The sequence below is a fragment of the Mustela putorius genome, unplaced genomic scaffold, assembly GCF_011764305.1.
Source record: "Mustela putorius furo isolate JIRA1106 unplaced genomic scaffold, ASM1176430v1.1 tig00000460_pilon_pilon_pilon, whole genome shotgun sequence".
NCBI classification, from domain to species: domain Eukaryota; kingdom Metazoa; phylum Chordata; class Mammalia; order Carnivora; family Mustelidae; genus Mustela; species Mustela putorius.
Window position 1 is genome coordinate 4,555,240 of NW_025421389.1, and position 15,375 is coordinate 4,570,614.

General features: G+C 35.0%; 1 protein-coding gene across 3 annotated transcripts in view; it reads left to right on the forward strand.

Annotated features, from left to right (window-relative positions):
• The window catches only part of ARHGAP42 (Rho GTPase activating protein 42), a 279,033-nt gene extending 264,854 nt beyond the window's left edge, over positions 1–14,179 (forward strand). For 2 of the 3 annotated variants that reach the window (XM_004780869.3, XM_013050169.2), the window contains 2 exons: positions 8,281–8,360; positions 8,792–14,179. In XM_004780869.3, the coding sequence (XP_004780926.1) occupies positions 8,281–8,360; positions 8,792–8,880 (169 nt within the window). In that variant the 3' untranslated portion in view covers positions 8,881–14,179. Of the gene's footprint in view, positions 1–6,339; positions 6,504–8,280; positions 8,361–8,791 lie in introns of those variants that run through there. The other variant, XR_001177542.2, reaches the window with a different exon arrangement.
• Positions 14,180–15,375: the final 1,196 nt, after the last annotated feature.

Genomic DNA, 15,375 nt, shown 5'->3' on the forward strand with positions numbered 1-15,375 from the left:
TTATATAGTTATTTTAAAAATTTATGCAACCACTGTGTTGTACATCTAAAACTAATATAAACTGTATATTAATTATACTGGAATTAAAAATTTAAAAGTTATTCAACCATAGAATTTTTATTGACCTTTTAAAGTATGTGGACTTTTTCAGGAAGTGTTTATGAAATACCTGTGCAATGTTAGGCTTGTTCTAGTTACTAGGGATACATTGACCTTCAAATTCTGTTTTGTTTTGTTTTTCCCCAAGGCCTAGCACGGGTCTTTGGGTATTAATGTTTATGATTTCAGAGTAGAGCTACTTTGGTATCTTACCAGGATGTTGGTCAATGTGTCGAACTTAGGAACAAATCCCAGAGTACTTGCATTTACTTTACCTCCACCCATAGTATCTTCACCTTCTTCCCTTTTGTAAAGGCACGGTGAAAACTAGGTATTGTGCATGTCAGAGCAAACATCATTTCTCTGAAACTCATCATTTTTAAGCCCTCAGTGTAAGGGGTTTAACTTTGCTTCTTCTGTCTTGATACAGTTGAATTGCTCCACTAGATGGAGCCCTTTTATTATGAAGTTCTAAATCTGTTAAGGACTCAAGGTTCTGTGATCAGACATAAGCCTTTCAAAGCTTTAAGAAAAGAAGCTAGTAATGAAGTAAATCAGAACACTGTCATATACTCAGAGGTTCAACAATCAACCTATGCATTTTTAATATGCTTTTAGGTAATACTCTAAATCAACTTCTAATGGCTGCCAGCATAAATGTAGAGCTCACTCAGTGCACTGAAGGTTGGAGTCTTTACTTGTCAACAGTTCCATAGCATTTTTTGACAGTGTCAGAGCTTTTCACCAAGAGTCAGGCACCAAGGAACACAACCTATGTCAGGGTCAGATAGATCCATGTTTAAATTCTTGGTCTACCACTTCCTAGTTATAATAACCTCGAAGGTCATAATTCTTTTGACAAATTGTTGTAAATGTACACTGTAATGTATTTGAAGTACTCTGTAAGTTCTCTGTAGATGGTGTACAATAGTAACTATTATTACAGTAACTATTATTGTTACTATTTAAAATGCTTGCTTAAGATATTCAAGCTTCTAATTAATACATCAGTGTTACTTAATCATTAACAGCCACCTGATAACTCTTTTATACCATTAAATACACATGAAAAATACATAGAAGTTGAGGGCATTTTCCTTACTAACCTCCTGTAATGCTTATTTTGCTTTCTTTCTAAGGAGTTTCAGGGTTACTTTTGAGTTGGATCTGAAGAATGATAGAACCAGTAGTGGGTAGTAGGATGACTAGTCATTTTTGGGAAAGACACCAAGTGGGAGATTTCAGTGGATTGCTATGAATAACAGGAAAGTAACACATCCAGGAATTACTGCAGAACCTGAGTCATTGGGCAAATGGGTAATCTAATCATGGACATTCTTAACAGTTCATTCAGGTGGCTTTTCTAGGAGGTTGTAAAGAGAAGAGAACATTGGTAGGTATTAAGGAGGGCACATATTGCATGGAGCACTGAGTGTGGTGCATAAACAATGAATCTTGGATCACTGAAAAAACAAAATTAAAAAAAAAAAAGATGGAATGGTGATATTTAAAAAGCCTTAATTAGGGCAGTAACAAAAGCATGAAAAAGTATAAGGAGAATTTTATGGATCAGAGAAGGATTGTACAACTGCTTCAATACTTTGGGAATGAAAGACAGGTAAAGAAAATTCCAAGTCTTTGAGACTGTCAAAAGGAATGATAATTTAGTTTCTGACCTCCAACTTGTAAGTACATAGGAGGGAAAGGAAAGTTTTGGCCGTAGTGTTTGAGGAGCCTGAGGAACATTGAGAGGGAGTTAGAAATGTGCAACTGGGGTCCCTGGGTGGCTCGGTTGTTAAGCTTTGCCTTCAGCTCAGGCCAAGATCCTGGCTGGGGTCTTGTGATCAAGCACTACATCAGGCTTTCTGCTCAGTGGGGAGTCTCCTTCTTCCTCTCCCTCTGCCTGCACTCCCCCTGCTTGTGCACTCTCTCTGTCAAATAAATAAAATAAAATTTAAAAAAAGGAAAGGGAAGAAATGTGCAGCTGGAACCAGTTTTGTGCCATTTGAGAAATTTCCACACAGTGGTTACACTGCTTAAATAAAGGTAAGGATACTCGGTTCAGTAAGGAGCTTACTGAGTAAAAAAAAAGAAAAATGGCTGAGCATTGGTCTTTGGTGGATGGTTTAAATGATTTAAAGCTCAAGCAAAGAAGAATCTGAATGAATGATCAGAAGTATTGGTCAATGTAGTAGAAGCAAAAGTGCCAAGGCGATCATTAGAGGATCATTTAATCTCTTTGACATCACTGGAAATCTTTAAGAAATCAGATTCAGTGAAGTACAAGGGGCCACTCTTCAAGGGAGCTTGACCTATAAGACTTGTTGATATGAAGATTCCCGAGTTGCTGTAGTTTCTCAAACCAGAATATCTGAGACTGAGACGTGGAGAGTATGAATTTTTGACAATCTTCTCAAGTGATTCTTATGTACAAAAAAAAAAAAAAAAAAGTTTGAGAACCATTTGAATAGAGAAAAATGTCATAGTACCTAGCATATCCCTAAGCAGACATTGGTTATTTACAGTTGTTCTCCTTAATCTGGAAAATTCCTTCAAGAGCCAGATGTCACTAGACTCTGTTTTACTATTATAAAAGCATGTGGAAAATGATACCCATAAAGCCTTTATCTCAGTGTTAGTTATACTTGGGCAGGGAGGAAGATCCTCTTTAAAGTAATGTAATTTAGGCAAGCTATATAAATATCTTCTGAAGGTTGAATTGAGAATTATGTGCTTGAGAACTAAGAGCATTAGGAGTGCTTATTTAGCTCATAAGCAATCATTTATTTCTGTTATCATAATTTCAAACCAATGTTTTGTTTATGATTACAAAATACCAAAGCAAAGCTCAACAAAGTCATCATGTCCAGGGAGTTTGAGATTTAAGAAGGCTGTCACTGGGTTAGACATAGTGACACATGCTAGACTCAAATAAGATTAATCACTGTGCTACATGCAAAAACAAAAAAAGAATCCATGATTTTTAAGAATAGCAACTTTTTCTTCTTTTAAAGAATCTAGAAAATAATCAACTCAAAAAGGGGAAGAGAAACCACCTCTGTTTTCATCACCTGAATATAGCCACTGTTAACATTTTGGCCCACCTCATTTTATCTAAGACCATGGTTCTGAAACTTTAAAAATAAAAATCATTGAGGACTCGCAAAGAATTTTTGTTTATAGGAGTAATATCTATTTATATTTACTATATTTGAAACTTAAACTGAATAATTTTTAAAAATTTATGAATTTATTAAAAACGTGAATGAGCTAATGCAATTAAAGGTGATAATAGCAACACTTTTTGTTAAAAGACAGAAATGTGATTATTCACTATTATTAACAGTCAACAATTATCAGTAACAGAAGTGATTTTTTTCAGTGTTATTAAGAGACTTCGTAGATAATATGCAAATGTCCTAGACCAGCAATCAGGACATGTAGAGTCTAGCCTGACTTTGCTGTAACTTTAATTTCTCTTGGACTTCATTTCTACATATAGAAAGTGAACCAAGGAAATACCTCTTTCCTTTCAAAATTCAAACTCTTATTACCCATTACCTGATGATCACAAGTCCTCTAGCATTTGGGGGTCACCTTTTTCTGTGAAACTGAAGCAAATAGTTTATGTGACTAGTTTATATGTAAACATAGAAAAGGAATCCTGAAGGTAGTAGTCACAGTTTCATGCCAACATGGTGTCCAACACAGGAAAGATATTCAACAAAATTGTTAAACTAATAAAATAGACATTGTTTTAAAGATTTTATTTATTTGACAGATATCACAAGTAGGCAGAGGCAGGCAGAGAGAGGAGGGAAGCAGGCTCCCTTCTGAGCAGAGAGCCCGAAGTGGGGCTCCATCTCAGGACCCTGAGATCATGACCTGAGCCAAAGGCACAGGCTTAACCCACTGTGCCATCTAGGTGCCTCTAAAATACACATTTTTAACTTAAAAAGACTTAGTTACTGGGGTGCCTGGGTGGTTCAGTCAGTTAAGCATCAGACTCTGGATTTCAGCTTAGGTCATGATGTCTGGGTCATTAGATCCAGCCCCATATCAGGCTCCAAGCTGAGCATGGTGCCTGCTTGAGATTCTCTTTCTCCCTCTTCCTCAACTCTTCTCTGCCTGCTCACACATATGTGGGCATTCTCTCTCTCTCTCTCTCTTAAAAAAAAAAAAAATTACGTTTCACTTCATTTTCAATAGAATTGCAATACATCTGCCTTTGACATAAGCAACTATAACTCTACAAGCTCCCATGGGAGTTCTTTAGCATTGAGGCATTCAATACTCAGACATCAAAACCAGAAACCGCCAGCATTTGTTAACAAAAGCCTAGGAAAGGAACATATGACTCATTTAAGAAATCTCTTGACCAGTGACCAAAAAGCAACTGCAGTTTTTATTGTAAAGAGTCACGAGCAATTTAGGGATTTTCAAGGACAAATTTTTTTTGTAAAATACTTGCCTTACGTGCTAGCAGTGTTTCATGTCATGGGTTCTTCCACCTACCTTACTATTTGTAGTAGCTACCTAGTGCTTTATTGAATCGGTGTGTGTTAATTTATTAAATCTTCTGATGAAAACTTAGTTTGTCATATGTCACTACATCTTTATGTTATATATGTTACTGGCATCTTTTTAACTATATCTGTGTTCATCTCTCCTTCCTTCATAAAAAAATTATGTGTGTGTGTGTGTGTGTGTGTGTGTGTGTATAACATTAAGTGGCTTTCCAGAAAATATTGTTTGATTAGGTGACATTTTAAAATGTTGTTTATATTAAGATAAGCATTGTGAATTTTGCACACTCACCCTGTCAAATCTCTGTAAGTCTACTCATCAGTAATAGCATTTAGAATTAGGAATAGGTCTTGTGAACAGATCATCCTCTGGATGATAAGGGAAGAAATGGCTTTCAGGATGTTGAGTGCCATTATCTTACTCTCCCATGCAATAAGAAGCAAGATTTTCAAAATTCTTTCCAAAAGATATTAGGATCTTCTGAAGAGAGACTCAATAGGTGAGTGTTATTTTCACATCTTCTTCAATATACCAAGGCAGTAAAAGAGGAAGCATTAGCACCTAGAGAGAAAACTTCACTGTCACAGATGTCTACATTAAATCATCAAAGCTCTCTGCTGAGTTAACACCTGTAGTTACAGATCTCAGCAGAAGAAAATTATACCTGTCTAGTCATATGCACAGATAATTGAGAAGTCATGATAGATAATATTTTGTGCTATGTATCTTTGACACATTTAACAATATCCCATTTATATAGTGATATAATTATTCTACATGCCTCCCCCTTGCTATCCAATCCAATCCAATAAAATACCATAGAGAGAATATTCATGTCTGAATTTTAACAAAAATAGTTTGGTTGCATTTAGAGTATAATTTTACAAATTATATCATTGTAAGGATTATTATATCTTAGTGATTTCTGTGACTGAAAATTGTTACCGTATGCATCTCCAAATGATTCAAAGCAGTAAGACTTAATATTAGAGGAAATTTTTGCTGTTAGAAGATTTGATATTTTTTGAGAAATGGTTCTGGAACTCTCAATTACATCAAACATCAGATTATATCAGATCAAATTATACCAAATTATATTAGATTAAATGATCATAATTAATTAGAAGATTATTAGGAAAAACTACATTCTTTCTATTTGAGATTACCATATTCTGGTTCTTAGAAATCTTCCTAACTTGGTATCATCCTCTTCCCCTATACCCACATCACCCACATCCTTGTCAACCAACACACCCATGCACGTGCATTCATGTCCATGCATGCACACACACACACACACATATACATGGCTCTTTTAAAATATATATATATATTTTATTTATTTGATGGAGAGATAGCACAAGTAGGCAAAGTGGCAGGGAGAGGGAGAGGGAGAAGCAGGCTCTCCACTGAGCAGGGAGCCCGATGTGGGGCTTGATCCTAGGACCCTGGAATTATGACCCAAGATGAAGGCAGCTGCTTAACTGACTGAGCCACCCAGGTGCCCCAACATGGCTTTTTAGTGTAGAGCCTTGTACTTCCTCAATTCTTCTTTAGACCATGTTGCACTGGGCTAGTAGTCATTTCTAAATCTGCCTGCTGCAGTCTGTCCTAGCAAACTTCCTGAAAGTATAGACTGAGACATCCCTCATGAACTAGACTCTGGAGGTAGGAGCACAATTTTTCTCTAATTTTTAATTTTCTGATTTTCAGATGTCTGTTTGGGAACTCCAGTATAAATGACCTAGTCTCATTCTGGAAATGTAAGGGAATAAGACCCAGCATCTAGCTCCAACAGGGAAATGAAATAACAATGTTATACTGCTCTTCGAGAGAGCTATAGATAGCAAACACTGCTTGCTGATGCTTCTTTGCAGGTAAAGTACTGAGACCTCAGGAAGGAAGGACAGGGTGTCTTTAGTCTTAAAAGGACTCATTGCGTAGAAAACAGACCCAGAGCATATTATCTTTTTTACCATTCATTGATTGAGCAAATACTGAGTTACCAACCATCAAGCATCATTCATGGAGCTTGCATTCTAACTGGAGAGGAGATTATAGAATTATCAATAGTAACAAGAGAATACCAGATACTAACACCATATAGACTTAAAACAGGTGAGTATGATAGTTTCCTGGGCAACTGTTTTACAGCATGTGGTCAGGAAGACCTAACCTTTAACAAAGCTTAGGAAATTTAAGATGAACTAGGTGAAATTTAAGATGAATTTAACTAAGCACTAGGAGTGCATAGCCATGTGAAGATCAAGAGGAAAACATCTTGGGGTGCCTGGGTGGCTTATTTGGTTAAGCATCTGCCTTCAACTCATCTGCCTTCATCCCAGGACCCTAGGATCACATTGGCCTCTCTGCTCAGCAGTGAGCCTGCTTCTCCCTCCTCTGCCTGCCACTCTGCCTACCTGTGCTCTCTCACTCTCTCTGTCAATTGAATAAAATCTTTAGAAAGAAGGAAAGGAAGGAAGGAAGGAAGGAACAATCTCAGGACAAAGCCCTGATAGTCCTGAGATAGGGAAAAGTTTGGCTCGTTTGAGGAGGTGAAAGGAGGTCAGTGTGATTGGAGTATAGTAGGTGAGCAGAGGCAGGTGCAGAGGCGGAGATTCTGACTGGTACTGATTATGCATAGTGTAAAGGCTAGAATTAGAGACCAGTTGAAGGGTTGTTTTCAAGAAAATAAGGCAGTCATGACATGTTCATCAGAACCTATTTCAAACTGCCTCCTGGCTGCTCTGTATAGAATGGTTTGTAAGGAGACAAAATAGGAACCCTAGAGGATTTAGAAAGCTAGCAAGCCATTTAGTGAGTGACACCAGAAATTATTTTAGCTTTGACTCTGGTTGTGATGGAGATGGTGAGAAAGGATAACTTGCCCATTGTATTGCCAAGGTAATTGGATGTTGAAGATTAAAGGTGACTTGACTGGTGATTTGATGAGCAGCCTCAGTTGATGGCTTTTTAGTGTAGACTCAAATATTTTAAAATAGATCTTATATAAAACTCTGAAATTCTGGCTTCTTTTAAGAAACTGTAGTATCTGGTTGCATTGAGTCTGAATTCTCATATGAGTGTTGGCTTCTTACTTTAGGAGGTGGATATAGACTCTGATTTGCAAAGCTTTCCTCTGTCCTCAAAATCTACCTGACAATGAGGCTATTGTTGGTTGCCATCTATCATCAATTTATCTATCATTTTTCTTGTATCATGCCCACTTAGTTTACTTAATATACTATGTAGGCCTTTAATTTTGGGGTTTGAAAAGAAAGTAGGAAAAAAAAAGGCTTTAGGGTACCTATGAATTTCTATACAGGTGTAAACATGGTCTGTTTGCCAGGATACTATTAAATAGTAGTATTCTTTAAAACGAATTTGTGCTGTTTTAAGCCAAGTTAATTACCCTTGGGGACATTTCCTGAAAACACAAGAAGGGTTTTGGGTGTGCTGTCATTGATTTCTTGATCTGGTTACACCAGTATATTCAGTTTGTGAAAAATGCTCTTATGTGCACTTACATGTGTATTTTATGTATATCATACTCTTAGCACTAAAAACTAATACAATTTTTTAAAGAATAATTTAAGTATAAATGTACTTGAGTTGAGTGTTGTGGGTTTTATAAATTGCTTTTTGCTCTTTCAGCCAAGCCAAAGCCATGTACTCTTGTAAAGCAGAACACAGCCACGAGCTTTCCTTTCCACAGGGGGCAATATTTTCCAATGGTAAGTATACCAATTCCCTTCACTTTAGTTCACTGTCATGGATTGGGAAGCTAAGGAATAGTGCAGGGAAAAAAAGTGAAAATAGAAGCCAGCAGACTCAGAATCTCGCCCAGGCTGCCTCTCATAACCTGTACAAGTGAGTGCATCAAATTTCTCTGCAGCTCCATTTCTTCTTGTGTATTCTAGAGAGGCAGAGGGAAGAAGTGATGGGGAAAATGGGAAAGATAGAAGGATGGGAGGGATTGGGGAGGAGGAGAGATTGGTTAATGAATGCAAAGGACATTTCCAGTCTTAAAGAGGTGGTGACATTGTTTTGACAACTTGAGTATATACATGCAATCTAATGTGGATTTTTACCCATTTATGTATATACTTATTCGAGGCTAATCTTGATTGAATGACATTTACTTTTTTTAAAAATTTTTTATCAGTGTACCCATCAGTGGAACCAGGATGGTTGAAAGCAACTTATGAAGGCAAAACAGGACTAGTTCCAGAAAATTATGTTGTCTTCCTCTAATACTGTTTAGTGGATGGCAGTATCTTCATGGTATCCATGGTAACAATAATAAGTGCTATGATTTTATCTGACACAGATATGGCAATAAGCCCACTAAATGAAAAGTAAATTTCTATCAGGTTTGTACACCGGCAGACTATGTAGCCCCCTATAAATGGAAAAGAAAAAAAAAATGCTTAAATTGCTTGATATGCCGTTTTTTTTTTAAATCTTGACTTTTTTTATTTTAAAATCTTTCTCCACCTGTTTTTTTCTAATAAGTAACTCTGCAAATTATCTCTTCCATGACAATTGTAGAATCTCAAATACTGTGTTAAGTACTATATCCCAGAATTTTGGAAACTAGAAATTTGCTATAAGGATTTTTAGATATGTCCTTTACTGCCTGGCATTCTCTGAGGTACCTTGAAATCATTACTTAAAAATGTAATTTAAATTGTTCATTTATAATTTTTTCTTAAGAATTTACCTCTTTTATGTATGATTGTTTTGCTGGTCCTAAACATTTCAAGGAATAAGGGTTTTTTTAACATAAGTTTATTTTTATTTGTTTACCGAGTAGATGATATTCAAAAAGAATAATGTATATGATGTCTATAAATGAAACCCAGTTAAGTCATACACTGATTTCAATATAAACACTCCATTCAGCATTCCAGACACCTTCTATGGGCATAGTAGGGATTAGCAGACTATTTCTGTCAAGGTCTTATAGTAAATATTTGGGAGTTTTGCAGACCTTGAAGGTCTTCCCCACAATGGTCAACCCTGCTATTGTAGCAGAAAGCACCATAGACAATGAGTAAGGAAATGAACATGTCTTAGTGCCAATACAACTTTACTTATGGACCCTAAAATTTGAAAATCAAAATTCTTGTGTCCTGCATGTCATCCTTAACTTCTTAAAATCCATTTAAAAATAGAAATATTTTAGCTGATGAGCCATACAAAACTGATGGCAAGCCAGATTTGACTCACGGGTCATGGTTTGCTGACACCTGGTTAAGAGGCTTTGTAAAGCTATCTTTATAATTTGGGGATTTTATGAAATTTTATTACATTAACATATAAATAAAAACACATAACATATAATTTTACTATATTAACATGATAAGTCATGCACATATCATCTACTAGGGGCATTATAGTGGCATCACAAAATATAACTACAATAATAGGAAAACAGTGTAAAAAGTGCAGTTTTAAGGCATGCAGCCTGAATTCTACTGGTAACACTGTAAAGTGTCAACGTATTTTATTGTTATCTCATTTTAATTTTGGCTTTTGAGAAATTCTTGTACAAATGATAAAGATGTTTTTTAAAGACACTAGTTGAGAAGCTATGCCTTTTAATTCTATCCTTGATTACAATAGAAACCAAACATAAAGATACAGGATTCTTAAATTATGTTGAGCCACAGAATTTAAAATTATTTTATCATCTTTCGCAGGAATAAAAGCTGTACATGATTTTCTTTTATGACTTCAATTTATAGCATTTATTAAGAATTTACTGAATTTATAGAACATAGTAATAGGTATTTACTACCCATTTAAATATAACACCAATATCTGGCCATGCATCAAACATTATTTCTATTATTTCTATTTTAATCATTCTAAAATATTATTTCTATAAATATCTCTGTATTTCTATAAATATCTCCATATTATATCTATAATATCTCCATGTGGCCTTTTTTCTCAAGATTCCAAAAAGCTGGTTACTCACCATAGCCTGCCACAGCACTGGTTCACTGGGCCATGATATTTTACTTGTTACTTCGGAGTTCTCCACTGTACAGACACTCAGGTATTGACTGCATAAAACTCTTTTTATGTGATAATATAATCTGTAGTATCAATTTCTTCTACTTTAAATGAATGTTTCTAGAGTTAACAGGTTAAATTATATGTGCACACATATATACACAACCATGCCTTGGAGCATTGATGCTTTTAAAAATTAAAAATGGAATACTAGATTAGAACCTAAAAATAATAACAGTAGGCAGAATCACAACCAGAAATAAGTTTCAGTGCATTGAAATAAAGGAATGAAAAATATTTAATGCTGTAAAAATTAGTAATATAATGAAAAAAATCTGATAAATGTTTATTTTTTACCTCCTGTGTTGATCTTTGTATACTTATAATCAGGTGTTGCTAGAGCTTTTTGGTCTCTAGATCCTTGGTGGTCCTTACTAGTAATAATAGCATTGCTGACACCCTAACTACCCTCTGCTGGAACAGAAGGTAGTTTTTCCGATGTACCAATCCCTTAGTTTCTATGACACTCTCAGTTTAAACACCCTTGCCATCATCTGGCATCCTACTAGATTAAAACTTCTTAATGGCAAATTGATTTTCTTTCAAAGACCAACTTGACTCCAAAGAAAGATTCAGAATTCTACTTCACTTGCTGCTGTATAGAGAAATCTCAGCCTTTATTTTAGTTTAACACAGACCAGAGTGTTCCTTCCTCTGAGTTGTCTGAGAGTTAATTCCACTGATGATCAGTAAGGAACTAAAAAGGTTTTGCTTTATAAGACGTGGATGAGAAGCCCAGCTCTCCTTTCTCATAGTGAGGCATTTATTGTGGCATTACTTACTATGGTCCCTTTTTTGAAATAGAAGTATGAGTGCTTGTTCAAATTGTACTTTTTGCAGTTTATGGGTATGGTCCTTTTTCCTTCCTAATGATTACATTTATAAGTTATGGCCATATACTGCAGACAGACTAAAGCTGCTTTTCCTTAAAAATAAGTTTCCTACAGATGAGGCGTTTATGAGCATTGAGAAAATCAAGACATGTGCTCTAAATTACATAGAATATGAATTACACAAGAAGGTAATAGCAGTCATTAAAACAGGATCACATTAAAAATTGTAACTGCATTTCAATAATGAAACCTTGGCTTTTCAGAAACAGTATGAAGATATATGTTAGAATTACCACATCCACACTTTCAGAATGCACAATGTGGACATACTAAACACTACTTATGTTACAATCAGTATGAGGAAGAGATTGAAATCTAAGTTAATCATTTTGGGTCTATATGAAAATATCTCCAAGTACAAAACATTTAACAGGTGACTTTTTTTGTTATGCCATAACTCTATCAAGCTCATGGAAACTGTCAGTTAACTGAAAACTTTTCTTATATTATGTGTAAATGTATGAAAAGTAAAATAATCTTTGCATTCCTGTGAAGTCCATGAAGTATGAAGAAATGCCCTTCCTTCTTGTTGGATTTGAGTGGTTTTTGTACTCATGTTGGTTCTCTGTGCTTTGTAATGTAGATGAGTGCAACCAAGTTTCTCAACAGTGGCTTCTTGGCTAGCTCTTTTAGGGATGGTGGAGGGAAAAAAATGTACTTTATAATCTCAAATTATGCAAGTTCCCAAGTAGGAAAAATAAAGATACATCATAACTTTTATTATTCTTACTCTATGATGATTGGTTTTACATATTGCAGCATGCCTTTTAAAAATCCACCAGGTTGAAAAAAAAAATCATCTAGGTTGTAAGGGAAAAAAAAGTCTTGCACCATAATCCTGCGATGATAACTTCATTCACCTCATTACTCCCAGTTTCATTCTTCAGGTCTGTGCCTGTTTCTGATATTAGAAAGGGTATCATTCCTATGGATTCTGGTGTAGAAGAGCCCTTCAGAGCCTTCTTTCAAACAACTATATTTGTAGTATACCCCTCAATTATATATTCAGGATGCCTTAATTAGCATTTAGAGCCCCAATTTGAATTCTGCTTTATTGACTTATAAGTCAATAAGACCATTTACAGTCAGATTTTGTTCTTTGTAACAAGACCTTTGTAATTTGCAGCTGTTACTATATATGACTTAATAACATCACTGAGTAGGACCCCCAAATCATATCTTCTGGTAAAGAAAAGAAAAAGAGACTTTACTGTTGTCCAGAAGTTATTTTGCACTTGACTAAAGGTTTCCCATTATGGAAAAAATTGCTATTTACTTTTGGTTCCTATCTTTTTTGGTTACCTTTCAAAATTAAAAAAAAAAAATTACAAATAGTCTATGTCCCAGCTGTCTCCTGTTGAGCTACAGACTTACTGCCAGGTATTTATCAACTAGACTGAGTGGATACATTCACTGTATCCATGTATTGTCCCCCAAATCTCCCTGCAAATGTGCAAGTTCTACTTGATAGTAATCTTTGATGAACTCTGGCTTTAAGTTACATGTACTTTTAAAAGATCAGATCAATAAATAAGATTTTTTCATTTTTTATGGCAGCTGCATCCATTATTTTAAGTCAGGAATTTCAAATAAGAATGTTGATGGCACTTGCAGTGAGCCATTGGCAGAAAACTGATCTGAATGTTCTACATGAATGTTTAGAAGCTGTCATTAGGGAACCCAATAGGTCATCACTTCCCTCCCTGGCCCTCAAGAGAGAGATGCCAGGTTCAGAGGTTGAACATTTCTTAGTGTTTTGGGGAGAAATAGAGTGTGTGCTTACTGAGGAGTCCCAAAAGGCAGGGATCATTTATAGTTATTATAAGCATTAAAAACCATCATCCAATATGTTCGTGTATAGGCCCATGTTGGGAATTTAAGTGGGAGGAAAAGGTGCGGACACCACCTAATTACGTGACCACTTTCTCCCCTTCGTACCATCGGCCATCTCTCAGCAGTGTTTCCTTTGGTCTTTACCCTTCCGGGGTTGCGAGAAGCCTAACTTTGCCTTAAATCCATTCAGTCTCTTAGATTAAAAGTCTGTATTGTTTTCTATATGGCACCATGTTAGAAGTTTTGTATATGGCTTTGCATCTTCATTTACCTTTTTACAGAGAATGCTAACTATACATGATTGATGCTTAAAGTCTGAGATATCACCACATTGAGGGCTATGACTTCAGGAAGAGCTAAAACCTTTACAAATAAATAGGGAATTTGGCAGGGAAGACGACGTTTTTAAGAAATTTAGAATCCTATTTATATACTGTTAAAATTTGAAGTATTATAGTTTATATTAAAATTGAATATTCATATATATATTTCAGTACTAGGAATTTTTGTGTAACCACTAACATGACAGATTAATAAATATGATGAAAATTATTGTCAGTAAATTATCATATTGAATTGTTTGTGGTGTTTCTGTATTTGTCTTCATTTTGTGTATATATCACACATATGTACAAAAATATGTGAATAACCTCATGTTATTCCTAATTTCAATTGCCACAGTATCTTTGATGTATGTTGACACTGTATTTTAAATTACTTAAAAAATAAACTATGTAAGCACATTTTAATTTAGTCTTTGTTCTTCAAAGGCCACTGTGTTGGAGGATAACTGTCTTGGATTCATATGGAGAAAAAACAAAGTTTCAAGTACTATGAATGGTCATTTCGAGTGTGGCTGAGGGGAAAATCATAGAATTAATAACATTTTCCTGATAATTGGACCTTTCCTGAGAAATCAGCATTATGACAGATCAGGAAAATATTAGTGTTGGCACCTATTAATGATGCAGGTGTCTGAGAGAGATGTAAATAAGCCACAAACAAAATATCAAATATAACAGGTACCCAGGCTAACCTGAAAATATGATTGCAAAAATTTACAAATGTGTTATGGAAGAAGTATCAGCATGAAAAATACATTCTTAGATTTTTACTAGTTTTGTGACCCTTTTGATCACTATTTGACTTCTACTAAAATTTTGTTTTCCTGATCAGAAAATAGAATCATGTATTTTGTGCTAAGTGGATTGTTGGAGAGCAGTAATCACCTTGCAGAAACTAAGCCTGATATATTAATAATAGGGCCACTGAATATACAACCTGATTTGCTCAACTGGATTGTAACTTCCCTCAGTATTAGAAGAAGCAATAAATTCATGACACAACACTTTTGAGATAAGAAGACTAATATGAATAAATTCCAGTATGAATAAGCAGAAAAGGACTGATAGGATAACTATTAGAAATCATCATGCTTCAGCTACTGTTTGAGAATGTCGGGTTGGAAGGAATCAACCTAGGATGGAATCCCTTATAATAATTGATATTTTAGAAATAATAAAAACTAGCTCCCAATAACCAAAACTAAAGTGGTTTGAGCAAAAAATAAGTAATGTATCAGATGATTAGATTATGACCCAAATTATAAAATATCCATGAATCTATACTGATAGAAAAGACAATAAATTTCATTTATATAAACAGATGTAAAATAGGGAAGAGACAGATATTCTTTAGAGAAGAATTCCAAATAATTGGAATTTTATTATTCTTTGCTGTAGGTCATAGAAGTTAACTTTACCCTATTTGAGGATGGTCTGTTAGACTTAGTGATTAATTTCAAAAAAATACAGTATAGAAAGCTATTGTAACTTGACAGAGAAGTCTGTCAGATACTATCCTAACCAAGCGATAAAAGTTATCATCATCAGTAATACCATGTGGTTTTCTTGTTATCCATAATATGATGTGACGAGAA